At 39.0% G+C, this 18,803-nt stretch overlaps 1 protein-coding gene across 2 annotated transcripts in view; it reads right to left on the reverse strand.

Moving 5' to 3' along the window:
- Positions 1-18,803, reverse strand: part of STRN (striatin) — a 111,557-nt gene that overhangs the window by 32,374 nt on the left and 60,380 nt on the right. For both annotated transcript variants that reach the window (XM_066266900.1, XM_066266899.1), the window contains exons 7-8: positions 6,282-6,417; positions 753-863 (exon numbers count right to left, since the gene is read on the reverse strand). In XM_066266900.1, the coding sequence (XP_066122997.1) occupies positions 753-863; positions 6,282-6,417 (247 nt within the window). The remainder of the gene's footprint in view (positions 1-752; positions 864-6,281; positions 6,418-18,803) is intronic.

Raw genomic sequence — 18,803 nt, forward strand, 5'->3', positions numbered from 1 at the left:
AAAGCTTCTGTATTTCTATTTTACATGCTTAACTAGATCTACTGCTAAACTTTATTAATAATTTGCATGATGAATTATATATATGATTCACAGGGCTAGAAATTTCATTTTAGCTTCTGTTTTTAATGTGGCACATATTTTAACGAAAAGGAAAAAAGCTAATTGGTAAGATTATAAATGAAATTGGCCAAAAGTTTTAAATTAGAAAATACTTTCAGAAATTGTGTATCTGTGCCCTGTATAGCATATAGTGGTGAAAGCAAATAAACTGTGTGTCATGAACACATAGAATATTCAGGGGTAGAAATTAACTTTCTCTCTATCTCCAAATTATAAAATTATAAGGAATAATCTTGGTTGACTGCCAGAGGGTCAGACTAGATAAGATTTAAAATTCTCTAAAATTGTCAATAGTGAAAAATCATTATTGTAATTAAGCACATATATTTTTAAAAATAAAATTATCGCTATGTTTGAATACACAGTCTCCCACACTCTCATAAAGTTCTGAATTTATTATTGGAATGTATTATGATTCCATATTCATATGCATAGTTTTCTTTATTTTGTTTTTAAGTTCATAATTAAATAGCTAACCATTTAATTTCAACCCCTGAGAGTAGGTGAAAAGGAAAGAGGTCAGGAGTAGAAATGAAAAAGAGTAAGTAGTTTCAGGAAAACATTGAAAACAAAATTGGGGGATATGAAAGAGGCAAGATTTATGAATTACAGATACAATGTTTTCCACTTACTCTTCACCCCCTTTTTCCCCTTTCTCTCCTTTTTGTATTGTTCCTTGAGTTTGGTAATTACTCCCTGGTCCACATTCCAAGCTTCAGGCATGAGACACTGGTCTTCCTTTTCTAAACAGAGTGAAACAAATGAAACAACCTTTTCAATAAAATATTGAACACTGTAAGATAATTCATTGTTACGTCAATGCCTGACATAACAACCATTTTCTCCTTAGTATCATTAATTTTTAAAAAAGCATTAGATATAAGTCACATAAAATACAGTATCTAATAAACAGTGACCAATTTAATTTCCTAGATAATAATATTAAACTTCTCTTGCAAGAGACATAAAAAAACAAAAACCTGGAAGATGTGAATGACTTAGTAAATAAAGTCCCAAAAGTCTATAATCAAGAACTCTTCATTTTCTGAATTTGATTAGAATCAAATCACAAAATTTTAAAAATAATTTATGTAATAAATTATTAAGAGATTATACAAAGTAGTCTTTATCTTTTCATTTAAAAAATTTTATATTTTTGGCATGTGTTCATCAACAAATGATCCTTTATTTTACAGGACTTAGAAAAGAACACTTGAAAACTTAATCAACCTGTATTCAAAATTTAAAACAATTTAAGTGATTTGTTATTTATCAGTTCTTTAAATAGGAAACAGAGTATTTAATAGAAAAAAATTCCAATCATTAATTTTCACTATTTCAAGAGAAGAAAATTTAAAGAATACGTACATATTTTATATTTACTATAAAAAATTTATATACTATACAATGTTATGTTTTAGCTCAGAATTCTTACTTGAACTCAAAACTTATATATTCAACTGCTCACTCTACATTTCCATTAGGAAGTCTAAATAATATCTCAAACTAAACATATAAAACCAAATTCCCAACCTCTCCCATCCAACCTGTTTCATCTGCAAGATTCCCCATTTTATTTGATGAAAATTCCATAGTTCCATTTGCTCAGATTAAAAACTTCCCTTTCATCCAACGTCAACTATTTCAGGAAATACTGTTTTCTCTACTTTCAAAACACATCTAGAATCTGATTATTATTCAGCATATCTAATATTTAATCACTGTATTGCTAGAGTTGCTACAATAGTTGTTCTTTTTCCCTACCAAGTCTATTATAAATACTGGTTGCTCTGGGTTCTCAACAGAGCAGCCAGAGCTGGTTTAAAAGAAAAGTCAGATCCTGCTGTCCTTGTGTTCAAATACCCATATGGTTCCCCATCTTATCAGTGGTCTACATAACCCTACATGATTTGGTCACCTCTTACTACTGTTCACAAAAATTAGGGAATCAGCCCTGGCTGGTTGGCTCAGCGGTAGAGCGTCGGCCTAGTGTGCGGAGGACCCGGGTTCGATTCCCGGCCAGGGCACACAGGAGAAGCGCCCATTTGCTTCTCCACCCCTCCCCCTCCTTCCTCTCTGTCTCTCTCTTCCCCTCCCGCAGCCAAGGCTCCATTGGAGCAAAGATGGCCCGGGCGCTGGGGATGGCTTTGTGGCCTCTGCCTCAGGCGCTAGAGTGGCTCTGGTCACAACATGGCGACCCCCAGGATGGGCAGAGCATCACCCCCTGGTGGGCAGAGTGTAGCCCCTGGTGGGCGTGCCGGGTGGATCCCGGTCGGGCGCATGTGGGAGTCTGTCTGACTGTCTCTCCCTGTTTCCAGCTTCAGAAAAATACAAAAAAAAAAAAAAAAATCAAATGCTGCTTCTTTTTATTGCTTCATATTCATTTTGAAATACCCCCTAATTTTTGTGAGCAGCAGATATTCTCCTTAGAAAAACTCTGCTCCAGCCACTCTAGCTTCCTTGAATTCCTCAAGTATACCAGGACTGCTCCTATTTTAGGGCATTTGCTCTGACTTGCTTCTTCCCTCATCAACTCTATGTCTTCTGCTCAAATGTTACCCTCATGGCGCTTACCATAATGACTTTATTTTTTCATTCATTAAAAAATTTTTAATTTTATTTAGAAAATTTAATTTAATGGGGTGACACTGATCAATAAGAGTACATAGGTTTTAGGTGAACATTTCTATAGCACTTGAATTGGGGATAATACTGCATACCCAACCACCTTATTTTAAATTGTAATCTGTCCCCTCCACCCCACAGCAACCTCAACTCTATCTGCCTTATTCTGATCTACTTTTTACTATTTTCCACAGCATTTATCACCTTCTGACATACTATACCATGTATCATGTTTATTGTTTATTGCCCATATCCTCTTAATAGACTACAGGGACAAAGGGATAGGGATCCTCACCTAGGAGACTTGGCATAGAAGGTATTTGATCAATACTTGTTGAATGATTGGGATAAACTGGAATGAACTGGAATAAACAGTAATCTATTTTTACCAGTTTCAATCCAGTTTTAAAATACTGGTTATTAGGCCTGTGAATATACTACACACAAGGAAAAAAAAACTCAACATTTTTATAGACCTAACTATAATCTATCAATAGAAAGTCTCTTTTCCCCAGAAAGAGCAAATAACCAGAAATGTTTGTTTTAATCAATCAGGTCTTAATAATTAAATTGGGTGGCTTATGGATCCTAAAATGCCTTTAGATTTTTTAAAAATTAACTTTATAATCTTAACTAGACAAAAAATAACAATAGCAATGGAAAATCATAAAAGATGTGTGGAAATCTATTTACTTGGCAGAAACAAACGAGATTTTTTACCTAAGCATATCTACTTTCAAGGGGGGCGGCTGGGAAGGGATAAAGGAAGCACTTAAAATGGTTAAATGTCCATTCAACTACACAGGATTTGCCATCTATAGTACATAGTTTTCTTAATTGCTTAAAAGTGAAATACTTTTAATTAGAATTATAAAATCCTTAAAACATGTAGGTTCAAACTCTTGGTAAAGAAACCCCCAGTTGACTGAAAGAATCCATTCACTCATATCCATAAACAGAAATATCCAGTACACTACACCAAAGAGTGAGACAGCTCAGATGTGGGAACTTACTCATGTTTTCACTAATAACTTTAAGCAAGTTAGGTTAAAATGTACACACGTATCATATAACACTCTGGGCCATGATTCACACTTTAAAGCAAAGAAAGTTACACAAGGAACAATGCAGCTGTCTTTGAAGAAAAATGAATCCCAATTACCACTGCAATAAGTCAGGCAATGAAAAGAACCAACTATTATTTATGCAGATGTATGACTCTTCAAAGAAAGACCTCTGTGTAGCACAGTGATCTAGCTACATAGGTAGGATTGTTGCCTAAAATATCTGAGTAACTTGATATAAGCTCATTAGGGAATAAGACAGAAGCGAAACTCATTTCACTTAAACTTCCCCTGCTTTTCAAACTTTGCTCTGTCAGGAAAAAATGGTCAATCACTAAATAGCCATTATATTTTTCCTATTACAGCTTCAACTAATTATCACAAATAATTCTTCAAATACTTGCCATGAAAAAGGAAAAGAAGTGGCATCAGCATTATCAAAATCTCTAAAGGGAAAGCCCCAAGGAAATCTGGATACTTACTCATCCTCTAACCTTATCTGTATTTTTTTTTTTTTGTATTTTTCCGAAGCTGGAAATGGGGAGGCAGTCAGACTGACTCCCGCATGCACCAGACCGGGATCCACCCAGCATGCCCACCAGGGGGCGATGCTCTGCCCATCTTGGGGCTTCGCTCTGCCACAATCAGAGCCATTCTAGTGCCTGAAGCAGAGGCCACAGAGCCATCCTCAGCGCCTGGGCAAACTTTGCTCCAGTGGAGCGTCGGCTGAGGGAGGGGAAGAAAGAGACAGAGAGGACGGAGAGGGGGATGGGTGGAGAAGCAGATGGGCGCTTCTCTTGTGTGCCCTGGCCGGGAATCGAACCCGGGACTCCTGCACGCCAGGCCGATGCTCTACCACTGAGCCAACTGGCCAGGGTCTTATCTGTCTTTACAATGCATAGACTGTGCCCTGGCCGGTTTGCTCAGTGGTAGAGCATCGGCTTGGCGTGCAGAAGTCCCGGGTTCGATTCCCGGGCAGGGCACACAGGAGAAGCGCCCATCTGCTTCTCCACCCCTCCCCCTCTCCTTCCTCCCTGTCTCTCTCTTCCCCTCCTGCAGCCGAGGCTCCATTGGAGCAAAGATGGCCCGGGTGCTGGGGATGGCTCCTTGCCTCTGCCCCAGGCACTAGAGTGGCACTGTTCGCAACAGAGCGACACCCCGGAGGGGCAGAGCATCGCCCCCTGGTGGGCAGAGCGTCGCCCCCTGGTGGGCGTGCCAGGTGGATCCTGGTCGGGTGCATGCGGGAGTCTGTCTGACTGTGTCTCCCCGTTTCCAGCTTCAGAAAAATACAAACAAAACAAAACAAAAAAACAATGCATAGACTGCAAACCAGGGGTCAGAAACATTTTTGGCTGAGAGCGCCAAGAACACCACATATTTTAAAATGTAATTCCGTTAGAGCCATACAATGACCCATTACGTTATGCATTATCCATTAAAAATTTTTTGTTGTCTCGGAGGACAGCTGTGATTGGCTCCAGCCACCCGCAACTATGAACATGAGCGGTAGGAAATGAATGGATTGTAATACATGAGAATATTTTATATTTTTAATGTTATTATTTTTTTTATTAAAGATTTGTCTGTGAGCCAGATGCAGCCATCAAAAGAGCCACATCTGGCTCGTGAGCCATAGATTCTCAACCCCTGCTGTAAGCTAAGAATATTCTACAGTTCCTTAATCTCAAAAGAAAATTTTCTCTCATTTCAAAATATTTGTTTTAACTCCTGTTAATTTTTAAATACATTTAGAAAAGTTTACACAAAAAATTGATGCCTTGTACAAACTGACGAAACCTTACTAAAATGAGTAACTACAATTTAACTTACCCTTCTTTTTGTATAGAAAATGCCACTTCTCTAAATCATCTAATGTAGCAATTTTCAACCTTTTTGATCTTGTGCCACACATTAAACTAATTACTAAAATTCTGAAGCACACCAAAAATATATTTTTTGCTGAGCTGACAAAAAAAAGGCATAATTTTTATTCATTCATACCAAACAGCTGTTGTTGTGTGGGCTGTTGTCATTTTTTAATTTGAGAATCTAGAAAAAGAGGTCAGTGGCCCTAACTAAACAGTCGGTACTGCATGTTTAAAAGCTGTTGCAGCACTAGTTTAAAATCACTGCCTAATGCCCTGTCATACTCAATTTCCACAAGGTCTAGATTTGCAAGTTCTATTGTTCAGGCAGAAAACAGAGAACATCCTGTACATAAATTCAAATTATTTTCATACTGCATTACTTATATTTTTTAAAATGAGGTAATTAGTTGTGCAACCTTCTTTAAACACACAATGCACACACATACCCTAGACAAAAAGTGACCATAATAAAAAGTTCATAGAATATTCAACATTTCAACATTATCAGCCATTTAAAGTATTTTTCAAGGTTTGTCCTTCTAATAAAATATCAGTTTCTCTTATTTCCATGGCATCTTTGGTTGGATACAGTGTCCTTCCTTACCCCAGTCTGTTCCATCGCCTGCACTTCTAGATTCACTGTCGCCTTCCTCTGATGCAACTAAGAAGTCAAACTCCTTCAGAGCTTCTTCTGTATCTCGGTCTTCGCTGCTCTCAGGCAATGCCTTTTTCCTAATAATCTAAGGGAAAAACATGCTAACTTAAAATATGGAATTAATTTAAGTAAAGAAGAAGGTACCCCTTTACCATTGAATGAGAAGAGCCAATTATTGTTTTCTTCAGAAAGTGTGTATTTGTTTTGTTTAATAACTGCATCTATTCAACAGTAGAAAACACAAATGTCACTTTAAAAAGATATACATTATATATTTTAAAGTAGTAATTTAAGCTTTGTTCAATGATGGCTTGTTCATTTTAAAGAAACTAATGGAGTCATATATTGAAAACCACAGAAGACATGTATTTAAATTACAGATAAAATATGTCCCTGAAATACTGTATTATGAGAACCACAACCAAATCTTGTTTCTTGGATGCTGTTTATGCAGTGTGCAGGCATTTTAGTCTAACCAAAGAAAGAAACACTTCATTAAGCTTTGCAAGAGTTTTTAGAATATAACCATAATAAATTTTAACTCTAATATATCATTCCCTTACAAAACTTTTTTTTTTCCCCCTTACAAAACTTACAATCACAAAAACTACAAACTCAGTAATGCCTGCCTTAAGACTTAGAAGGTATTCTGTTGGTGGGGCTGGGGAGAATTCTCATTATTATTTCTACTGTCTCAACCTTTTTGTGTGTGTGACAGAGACAGAGAGAGGGACAGACAAGCAGGAAGGGAGAGATAAGAAGCATCAATTCTTCGTTGCATCTCCTTAGTTGCCCATTGATTGCCTTCTCATAAGTGCCTTGATGGGGGGTGGGGAGCTGCAGCAGAGCGAGTGACTCCTTGCTCAAGCCAGCAACCTTGGGCTTCAAGCCAGTGATCTCTGGGCTCAAGCCAGCAACCATGAGGTCATGTCTACGATCCCATGCTCAAGTCAGCTACCCCGCGCTCAAGCCAGGTGAGCCTGTGCTCAAGTCGGCTCGGGGCTTTGAACCTGGGGCCTCGCCTCTGCGTCCCAGTCTAATGCCAATCAATGCTCTATTCACTGTGCCATCGCCAGGTAAGGCTACTGTCTCAACCTTGAATCAACATTCTCCAATAACTCTCTATTTCTTTTTCCTAATATACTGATGTTTCAGTGTGAGACCTGACTAGATTTAACCGTAAATCTAGTAGGTGTTTTTTTATCTAATTATGTCTCGCTTTTATATATTTAGGAATATCTATAGAATCACAAATACAGCTAGAAGATTAAAACTTAAGCTTAATGCATGCAGAGATGAGTTCTGAAATCCATGTGCCAATATTTTTTATGAATTATCTCATTTTTGGTCACCTCTACCACTAGGAGCCCAAAGAAATTAAGACTACTGGTTTGCAGCTTCTTTTGATTAAAAGGTTCAGTACCTCAACTTCCCAAACCTCAGTTTCTTTACTTCATGTAAAACAGAAATAGCATGATCTGATCAAATTTTATCACTGGACTATTTTGAGTGGTTTAAAATTATAATGGTTCAACACATAGTTCAACAGGGCAGACTAGAGACTCTAGAAATAGACTCTAAGGGATAACAATGACCATACTTAATAGTTAATTTTAAAATATCTAAACTGATATAATAACAAAGAAACAAGCATTATAATTGTTATTATTTACCATTGAGCTGTGAATACACTATTCTGACAAGAAAGTAACATCTCGATACAATCATCTCATAGAAATCACAGTGGACCACAAAATTTCCAAATGATGAAAACATAGTACACATAAGTTGAGGCATTTTCTTTAACTACAGTAAATTAAGGCACTTGTTTGAATAATACAAAAAGGAGTAACTTCTTAAAATTCAAATGATACTGATAGCAGGATTGTATCAGCAGAATACAACTGAATAGTGGTCCAGGAAAACAATAATCTGGAAGTAATAATTTGAGAGTCTCTGATGGAAGCAGTGGGCATAAAGAACAAAGAAGCTACCCTTAGAAAATACTTGATAGTTAAATATATTATTTTCACATATAGTGTCTCATTTATTTTTGACAAAATCCTCTGGGGATAAAATGGTATATATTATAATCCTCATTTTACAAACTAAAAGCTAAGACTGAAGAATTAGTAAGCACAGATAATTAGTAACAACTGGAACAAACCAAAAGCTTTTGACTTCAGGTCCAGTCTGCTTTATAATACCTTACATTCCTCCTCCCTCTTCTCTTATAAAAGTAGAAGAGGAAATGTAAACATTTTCCTAGACAAAGCAAAAAATGTTCTCAGATATTATTTATAAAGAAAAAAAAAAAAGAGTCTGACTGGTGGTGGCACAGTAGATACTGGGACACTGAAGTCCCAAGTTCAAAACACCAAGGTCTCTGCCTTGAGCACAGGCTCACCAGCGTAACTGTGGGATCACGACATGATCCCATGGTCACTGGCTTGAGCCCAGAGGTCGCTCTCTTATGCAAGGGGTCACTAGCTTGGCTGCAGCCCCCAGGTGAGGCACATATGCAAAGCAACCAATGAGCAACTAAAGTGCCACAACTACACCTAGCCTGTGGTGGTGCAGTGTATGGAGCATCGACCTGGAGTGCTGAGATCGCCAGTTTGAAGCCCCGGGCTTCCCTGGTCATGACACATATGGGAGTTGATGCTTCCTGATCCTCCTCTCTCTCTCTCTCTCTCTCTCTGTCTCTCTCTGTCTCTCTCTCTCTCGTTCTTTCTCTCTCCTTTCCTCCCTTCCTTCTCTAAAATGAAGTCTTTAAAAAATAATAAAAAATAAAAAAAATACAGTGACACAACTACAAGTTGATGTTTCTCATCTCTCTCCATCACTCTCATTTTGCCTCTTTCTCTAAAATCAATCAATTTAAAAGAAAAAGAAGAAGAGAGGCCCTGGCTGGTTGGCTCAGCGGTAGAGCGTCGGCCTGGCGTGCGGGGGACCCGGGGTTCAATTCCCGGCCAGGGCACATAGGAGAAGCGCCCATTTGCTTCTCCACCCCCACCCCCTCCTTCCTCTCTGTCTCTCTCTTCCCCTCCCGCAGCCAAGGCTCCATTGGAGCAAAGATGGCCTGGGCACTGGGGATGGCTCCTTGGCCTCTGCCCCAGGCGCTAGAGTGGCTCTGGTCGCGGCAGAGCGACGCCCCGGAGGGGCAGAGCATCGCCCCTGGTGGGCGTGCCGGGTGGATCCCGGTCGGGCACATGCGGGAGTCTGTCTGTCTCTCCCCGTTTCCAGCTTCAGAAAAATTAAAAAAAAAAAAAAAAAGAAGAGAAAGAAGAAAAAAGAGAGGGAAAGGAGTTAAAGAGGGAAAGATTAGGGAGAAATAAATGAGGGCTGGAGGGGAAGAAGGATAGAAAGGGATAGACTAGAGAAGTAAAGAGAAGGGAGAAGATTTAATTTAGAGAAACCTCTTACTGTAACAAAATACCAAGAGAGAGTCAATAAACTCACAAAGATGTAAACAAAACTACAGTAGGAGATGATGTCAGAATAATGGCGCGGTAGGAAGCGATACCGATAAATCTCCCCCAAAACTCAACAAGATCTTCAACCAGAAACAGAAAAACCTATCCTTGGAGCCTCCAGACGTTTTGCAATACACCCAAAGGTATGGTCGAGCGAAAAATTGGCTAAATATATAATCAAACCCCGAAGGAAATAGGGAGTAAGAAATGCTCCACCTTCCGCACTAACCTAAACAGGGCTGCTTTCACTGGGAACTGAGAATATAGAAACTGAGGCGGGCAAAGGGGGTGAATAGATTCAGGCCGCAGCACAAATGGCCGAAACAGGCTGTGGCACAGAGATCCAAGCCAAGGAAAAACTGTGCCTGTGGCAACCCGGGCAATACAAGCTAACACTCGCACCAAACCCAGACAAAGAAAGACAAGTGGGGCAGCCATTTTCCCCGATCTCCTGGTCGGTGCGTGCAAATAGTGGGCGAGAGATTCCTCCGAGTGCCTCAGCAGTGGGCGCTCGTGTTACCCTACAGAGAGGCAGAGTCAGGGGCCTTTGTGTGGGCCAAAAGCGGAATCTCTGGGCTGCCCCAGCGCCCTGAAAAAGCCGTACACGGGGAGGGAGCGAGAGCCAATTCCAACGCTGGAACTTTTCCGTGAGGGCAGGGGTTTCACTCAGAGGGTGAGGCAGCCCGCCTGATATCCTGGTCTGCGTGCAAGGAAAGTGGACAAGAGATTCCTCCCAGCATCTCAGGAGTGGGAGCCTGTGTTATCCCACAGAGGGGCAGAGTCAGAGGCCTCTCTGAGGGACAAAGAGGAATCCCGGGCCGCCCAGCGCCCTGAAAAAGCCGCGCACGGGGAGGGAGCGAGAGCCAATTCCAATGCTGGAACTTTTCCGAGTGGGTGGGGGTTTCACTCAGAGAGTGAGCTGGCCAGCCTGATATCCTGGTCTGCGCGCGCAGATAGTGAGCGAGAGATTCCTCCGAGTGCCTTGGCAGTGCGCGCCTGTGTTATCCCACAGAGGGGCAGAGTCAGGGGCCTTTGTGTGGGCCAAAAGCAGAATCTCCAGACCACCCCAGCGCCCTGAAAAGGCCGCGCACGGGGAGGGAGCGAGAGCCAATTCCAACACTGGAACTTTTCCGTGCAGGCAGGGGTTTCACTCAGAGTGTGAGACTGCTCACCTGATATCCTGGTCTGCACACGCAGATAGTGAGCGAGAGTCTCCTCCAAGCGCCCCGGGTGTGGGCGCCCGCCCATGTTACCGGACAGAGTGGCAGAGCCAGAGGTCTTTGAGTGGGAGGAAGCCCCGCCTGATTATGCTAGCAGCTCTGACTGACTGAGCCTTACCCAGAGCCTTGTGCTGAGTGGGAATAGAGTGGGGAGTTGCCGGCTCTTTGAGCCTCTTACTATCCAGGCAGAGGCAGCAGCAACCCCACAGCTGGATTATCAGGCTACTAATTGAGGAAGGAAAGACTAGGCGAGAGGCTCCAGGAACACGGACTCTCACTGTCGGAGCCTATAAATGCTAATGAGCCTCGATTGCCAACGAGACTGAAGCACAATACATGACATCGACATAGAGACTTATTAACTGCAAACCTCTACCTGAGCATGCCACAGGGGCAGAACCCGGAGTACAGAGTCACCGACCAGGAAGAGGGAGAGAAAAGAAAAAGCAAAAAGATGACCTCTCAAAATCAAGAATAATCCGCAGACTTATAACCTATCCCATTTTATTATATTTGTTCGTTTGTTTCTCTTATCTTCATTCTTGATTTTTTTTTCCTCCTCCAATTTGGTCATTTAACTCTCTGACAGTCTTACTCTCTCCTCTCCTTGAACTACACTACCCATAAGTGTTACATCTCCCATTATCTTTTCTTTCCTCTTCCTTTCTCTCTATGAGGGTTGCACTCCAAAACCCTTAACACTCTCTCTCTTTTCTTTTTTCTTCTTTTAGTGGTTCCCTCTTTTTTTCTCTCTCTCTCTTTCTTTTCTCCCTCTATAATAGTTTCTTCCTTTCTCCTTTACGTCTCCTCTCATTCAAACCTCAATAATGAACAAATTATGTTATCTGGTACTCAAACTTATGTTTGTGGCATTTTGGGGGGTTTTTACTTCACCTTTTTAACACACTAGCAGTGCTCCCATCCCTGGCTCTCCATTTTATCTAGTTCTTGTTCCACTAAATACAATAGTAATTTTTTAATTTGTCCCCCCATTTTCCTCTTTCCCTTTTATTCCTCTCCTCAAAACTCTTAGTCAACCAACACCTAAAAGCAAATCATTTTATTCTTGACCCAAATTTTTTCCTTATTTGCTTTTTGTGGGTCCATACCCCCCCTTTTTTTTTTTCCTTTATTTTTATCTGTTGCCACTAATTTATTTTTTTTTTTAATTTTTTCTTTATTTGTTATTTATTCATTTTAGACAGGAGAGGGAGAGACAGAGAGAGAGGAGAGACAGAGAGAGAGAAGGGGGAGGAGCTGGAAGCATCAACTCCCATATGTGCCTTGACCAGGCAAGCCCAGGGTTTCGAACCGGCAACCTCAGCATTTCCAGGTCGACGCTTTATCCACTGCACCACCACAGGTCAGGCCCATACCCCCCCTTTTTTCCCCTTTATTAGTTCTCCCCAATTCAGGCCCGCCATTATAGGCATTGTTTGTTCTATTTAGTACAATATAATTCACAGTTCACCACAAGATTTTCTCAAGAAAGAGGGGAGAGGAGAGGAGAGGAAAAAAGGAGGGGGGGGAATAATTTCCTTTTTCTTTAATTTTTATTTTATTTTATTTTCCTTTATTTAATTTTTTTTTTAAAAAACATCTCTTTGATTTTTATTTTTATTTTTTAACTTTTTATTCTTTATAAAATCTCATTAATACTATCAACAAAACCTCCCTCAGATGCCATTAAGGAAGAGGAAATCGAATATCATGGATACAAAAGAGAGGTAACACAGATAGATGAGGAAAAATCTATGGAGAAAAAATTTAATATATTGAAAACATTGGAGTTAAACGCAGAGAATTTAAAATAGAAATCCTAAAAATACTCAGATATATACAAGAAAACACAGAAAGGCAATTTAGGGAGCTCAGAAAACATCTCAATGAACACAAAGAATATATTTCCAAGGAAATTGAAACTATAAAAACAAATCAGAGATGAAAAACTCAATTCACAAGCTGAAAAACGAGGTAACAAGCTTAGCTAATAGAACAGGCCAGATAGAAGATAGGATTAGTGAAATAGAAGACAAGCAACTTGAGGCACAACAGGGAGAAGAAGAAAGAGACTCAAAAATTAAAAAAAAATAAGATAGACCAACAGGAATTATCTGACTCCATCAAAAAGAATAACATAAGAATAATAGGTATATCAGAGGGAGGAGAGAGAAAATAGAATGGAGAACATACTCAAACAAATAACAGATGAGAACTTCCCAAGCCTGTGGAAAGAACTAAAGCCTCAAATTCAAGAAGCAAACAGAACGCCGAGTTTTCTTAACCCAACAAACCTACTCCAAGGCACATCATAATGAAATTGATACAAACCAATAGCAAAGAAAAAATTCTCAAGGCAGCCAGGGAAAAGAAGAATAAAACATATAAAGGAAGGCCCGTTAGATTATCATCAGATTTCTCAACAGAAACTCTACAAGCTAGAAGAGAATGGACCCCAATATTTAAAGTCCTGAAAGAGAGGAACTTTCAGCCACGAATACTATATCCATCAAAGCTATCCTTCAAATATGAAGGAGAAATAAAACATTCACAGATACAGAAAAGATGAGGGAATTTATCATCAGAAAACCCCCACTCCAGGAATTACTAAAGGGGGTTCTCCAATCAGATACAAAGAACAAAAAAAACCAAAACCACAAGTAAAAGCTACAAGAAGAACATAATAAAACCAAATTTAAACTGTGACAACAACAAAAAGAAAAGGGGGTAGAGGATGGAGATTAACAGTAGCAAAGGACGATGGAGTGCAAAAGTACTCACAAAATAGTGCACTACAATGAACAGGGTAGGAACCCTTTTCATTACTTAAAGGTAACCACCATTGAAAAAACTACCACAGAAGCACATGAGATAAAAAAGATAGCAACAGAGGAAAGATGTATGGAATACAACCAAATAAAAACAAAAGATAGAAAAATGAAAGAGAAGGATCAAACAAGACACAAAACTAACAGAAAGCAATCTATAAAATGGCAATAGGGAACTCACAAGTGTCAATAATTACATTAAATGTAAATGGTTTAAACTCACCAATAAAAAGGCACAGAGTAGTAGAATGGATTAAAAAAGAAAATCCAACTGTATGCTGCCTACAAGAAACTCATCTAAGTAACAAGAATAAAAACAAATTCAAAGTGAAAGACTGGAAAACAATACTCCAAAAAAATAACATCCAAAAAAAAGTAGGCGTAGCAATACTCAGATCTGATAATGCTAACTACAAGACAGCAAAAGTACTCAGAGACAAAAATGGCCATTTCATAATGGCTAAGGGAACACTGAATCAAGAAGACATAACAACTCTTAATATATATGCACCAAACCAAGGAGCACCAAAATATATAAGACAGCTACTTATTGACCTTAAAACAAAAACTGACAAAAATACAATCATACTTGGAGACCTCAATACACTGCTGACGGCTCTAGATCGGTCATCCAAACAGAGAATCAACAAAGACATAGTGGCCTTAAACAAAACACTAGAGCACCTGGATATGATAGACATCTACAGGACATTTCATCCCAAAGTGACTGAGTATACATTTTTCTCCAGTGTACATGGATCATTCTCAAGAATTAACCATATGTTGGGCCACAAAAAAAAATCAGCAAATTCAGAAAAATCGAAGTTGTACCAAGCATATTTTCTGATCATAAAGCCTTGAAACTAGAATTCAACTGCAAAAAAGAGAAAAAAAATCCCACAAAAATGTGGAAACTAAACAACATACTTTTAAAAAATGAATGGGTCAAAGAAGAAATAAGTGCAGAAATAAAAAGATATATACAGACAAATCAAAATGACAATACGACATATCAGAATCTATGGAATGCAGCAACAGCAGTGGTAAGAGGGAAGTTCATATCACTTCAGGCATACATGAACAAACAAGAGAGAGCCCAAGTGAACCACTTAACTTCACATCTGAAGGAACTAGAAAAAGAAGAACAAAGACAACCCAAAACCAGCCGAAGAAAGGAGATAATAAAAATCAGCGCAGAAATAAATGAAATAGAGAACAGAAAAACTATAGAAAAAATTAATAGAACAAGGAGCTGGTTCTTTGAAAAGATCAACAAAATTGACAAACCCTTGGCAAGACTTACCAAGGAAAAAAGAGAAAGAACTCATATAAAAATCCAAAATGAAAGAGGAGAAATCACCACGGACACCGTAGATATACAAAGAATTATTGCAGAATACTATGAAAAACTTTATGCCACTAAATTCAACAATCTAGAAGAAATGGATCAATTCCTAGAACAATACAACCTTCCCAGACTGAGTCAAGAAGAAGCAGAAAGCCTAAACAGACCTATTAGTAGAGAAGAAATAGAAAAAACCATTAAAAACCTCCCCAAAAAGAAAAGTCCAGGCCCAGACGGCTATACCAGCGGATTTTATCAAACATTCAAAGAAGACTTGGTTCCTATTCTACTCAAAGTCTTCCAAAAAATTGAAGAAGAAGCAATACTTCCAAACACATCTTATGAGGCCAACATAACCCTCATACCAAAACCAGGCAAGGATGGCACAAAAGAAGAAAACTATAGACCAATATCTCTAATGAATACAGATGCTAAAATACTAAACAAAATACTAGCAAATCGAATACTACAACATATTAAAAAAATAATACATCATGATCAACTGGGATTCATCCCAGAATCTCAAGGATGGTTCAACATACGTAAAACAGTTAACATAATACACCATATCAACAAAACAAAGAACAAAACCCACATGATCTTATCAATAGATGCAGAAAAGGCTTTCAATAAAATACAACACAATTTTATGTTTAAGACTCTCAACAAAATGGGTATAGAAGGAAAATATCTCAACATGATAAAGGCCATATATGATAAATCATCAGCTAACATCATATTAAATGGCACAAAACTGAAGGCTTTCCCCCTTAAATCAGGAACAAGACAGGGTTGTCCACTCTCTCCACTCTTTATTTAATGTGGTACTAGAGGTTCTAGCCAGAGCAATCAGACAAGATAAAGAAATAAAAGGCATCCATATCGGAAAAGAAGAAGTAAAGGTATCACTTTTTGCAGATGATATGATCCTATACATTGAAAACCCCAAAAAATCCACAAAAAGACTACTAGAAACAATAAGCCAATACAGTAAGGTCGCAGGATACAAAATTAACATACAGAAGTCAATAGCCTTTCTATATGCCAACAATGAAACATTTGAGAACAAACTCAAAAGAACAATCCCCTTCACGATTGCAACAAAAAAAATAAAATACTTAGGAATAAACATAACAAAGAATGTAAAGGACTTATATAATGAAAACTATAAACCATTGTCAAGGGAAATTGAAAAAGATATAATGAGATGGAAGAATATTCCTTGTTCTTGGTTAGGAAGAATAAATATAATCAAGATGGCCATATTACCCAAAGCAATATACAAATTTAATGCAATTCCCATCAAAATTCCAATGACAATTTTATTTTATTTATTTATTTTTTTTAATTTTTTTTTTCATTTTTCTGAAGCTGGAAACAGGGAGAGACAGTCAGACAGACTCCCGCATGCGCCCGACCGGGATCCACCCGGCACGCCCACCATTGGGCAATGCTCTGCCCACCAGGGGACGATGCTCTGCCCATCCTGGGCGTCACCATGTTGCGACCAGAGCCACTCTAGCGCCTGAGGCAGAGGCCACAGAGCCATCCCCAGCGCCCAGGCCATCTTTGCTCCAATGGAGCCTTGGCTGCGGGAGGGGAAGAGAGAGACAGAGAGGAAAGCGCGGCGGAGGGGTGGAGAAGCAAATGGGCGCTTCTCCTGTGTGCCCTGGCCGGGAATCGAACCCGGGTCCTCCGCACGCTAGGCCGACGCTCTACCGCTGAGCCAACCGGCCAGGGCCTCCAATGACAATTTTAAAAAAATGGAGCAAAAAATCATCAGATTTATATGGAACTATTAGAAACCCCGAATAGCCAAAGCAATCCTAAAGAAAAAGAATGAAGCTGGGGGCATTACAATACCTGACTTCAAACTATATTATAGGGCCACGACAATCAAAACAGCATGGTATTGGCAGAAAAATAGACACTCAGACCAATGGAACAGAATAGAAAACCCAGAAATAAAACCACATATATATAGTCAAATAATTTTTGATAAAGGGGCCAACAACACACAATGGAGAAAAGAAAGCCTCTTCAATAAATGGTGCTAGGAAAACTGGAAAGCCACATGCAAAAGAATGAAACTGGACTACAGTTTGTCCCCCTGTACTAAAATTAACTCAAAATGGATCAAAGATCTAAACATAAGACCTGAAATAATTAAGTACATAGAAGAAGACATAGGTACTAAACTCATGGACCTGGGTTTTAAAGAGTATTTTATGAATTTGACTCCAAAGGCAAGAGAAGTGAAGGCAAAAATTAATGAATGGGACTACATCAGACTAAGAAGTTTTTGCTCAGCAAGAGAAACTAATAACAAAATAAACAGACAGCCAACTAAATGCGAAATTATATTTTCAAACAACAGCTCAGGTAATGGACTAATATCCAAAATATACAAAGAACTCATAAAACTCAACAACAAACAAACAAACAATCCAATAAAAAAATGAGAAGAGGACATGAACAGACACTTATCCCAGGAAGAGATACAAATGGCCAACAGATATATGAAAAGATGCTCATCTTCTTTAGTTATTAGAGAAATGCAAATCAAAACTGCAATGAGATACCACCTCACACCTTTTAGATTAGCTATTATTAACAAGACAGGTAATAGCAAATGTTGGAGAGGCTGCGGAGAAAAAGGAACCCTCATCCACTGTTGGTGGGAATGTAAAGTAGTACAACCATTATGGAAGAAAGTATGGTGGTTCCTCAAAAAACTGAAAATAGAACTACCTTATGACCCAGCAATCCCTCTACTGGGTATATACCCCCAAAACTCAGAAACATTGATACGTAAAGACACATGCAGCCCCATGTTCATTGTAGCATTGTTCACAGTGGCCAGGACATGGAAACAACCAAAAAGCCCATCAATAGATGACTGGATAAAGAAGATGTGGCACATATACACTATGGAATACTACTCAGCCATAAGAAATGAAGACATCGAATCATTTATAGCAAAATGATGGGATCTTGATAACATTATACGAAGTGAAATAAGTAAGTCAGAAAAAAACAGGAACTGCATTATTCCATACGTAGGTGGGACATAAAAGTGAGACTAAGAGACATTGATAAGAGTGTGGTGGTTACGGGTGGAGGGGGAAGAGGGAGAGGGAAAGGGGGAGGGGGAGGGGCACAAAGAAAACTAGATAGAAGGTGACAGAGGACAATCTGACTTTGGGTGATGGGTATGCAACATAAGTGAACGACAAGATAACCTGGACATGTTATCTTTGAATATATGTATCCTGATTTATTGATATTGCCCCATTAAAAAAATAAAATTATAAAAAATAATAATAATTAAAAAAAAACTACAGTAAAACCCTAAGCAAACCTGAAGAAATCTAATAAAAAGGTTCAGAAAATCTGTAGAATTTGTCTACCTGACAAGAATAAAATTGCATCAATTAGAGCTGATGCCAGTCACCATCAGGTACCATAATGAGCTGTCCATTCTATTGTCTTGTAGCAACCAGTAACAGCATTGTTATAACACACAATCATTTTCACTAGCTCTATAGAAATGTTGAACTGTTTAATTAACAAAAATTCAAAGAATAAGGCCGTTAAGAGAA

The sequence above is a fragment of the Saccopteryx bilineata genome, chromosome 3 (assembly GCF_036850765.1).
Source record: "Saccopteryx bilineata isolate mSacBil1 chromosome 3, mSacBil1_pri_phased_curated, whole genome shotgun sequence".
Classification (NCBI taxonomy): Eukaryota; Metazoa; Chordata; class Mammalia; order Chiroptera; family Emballonuridae; genus Saccopteryx; species Saccopteryx bilineata.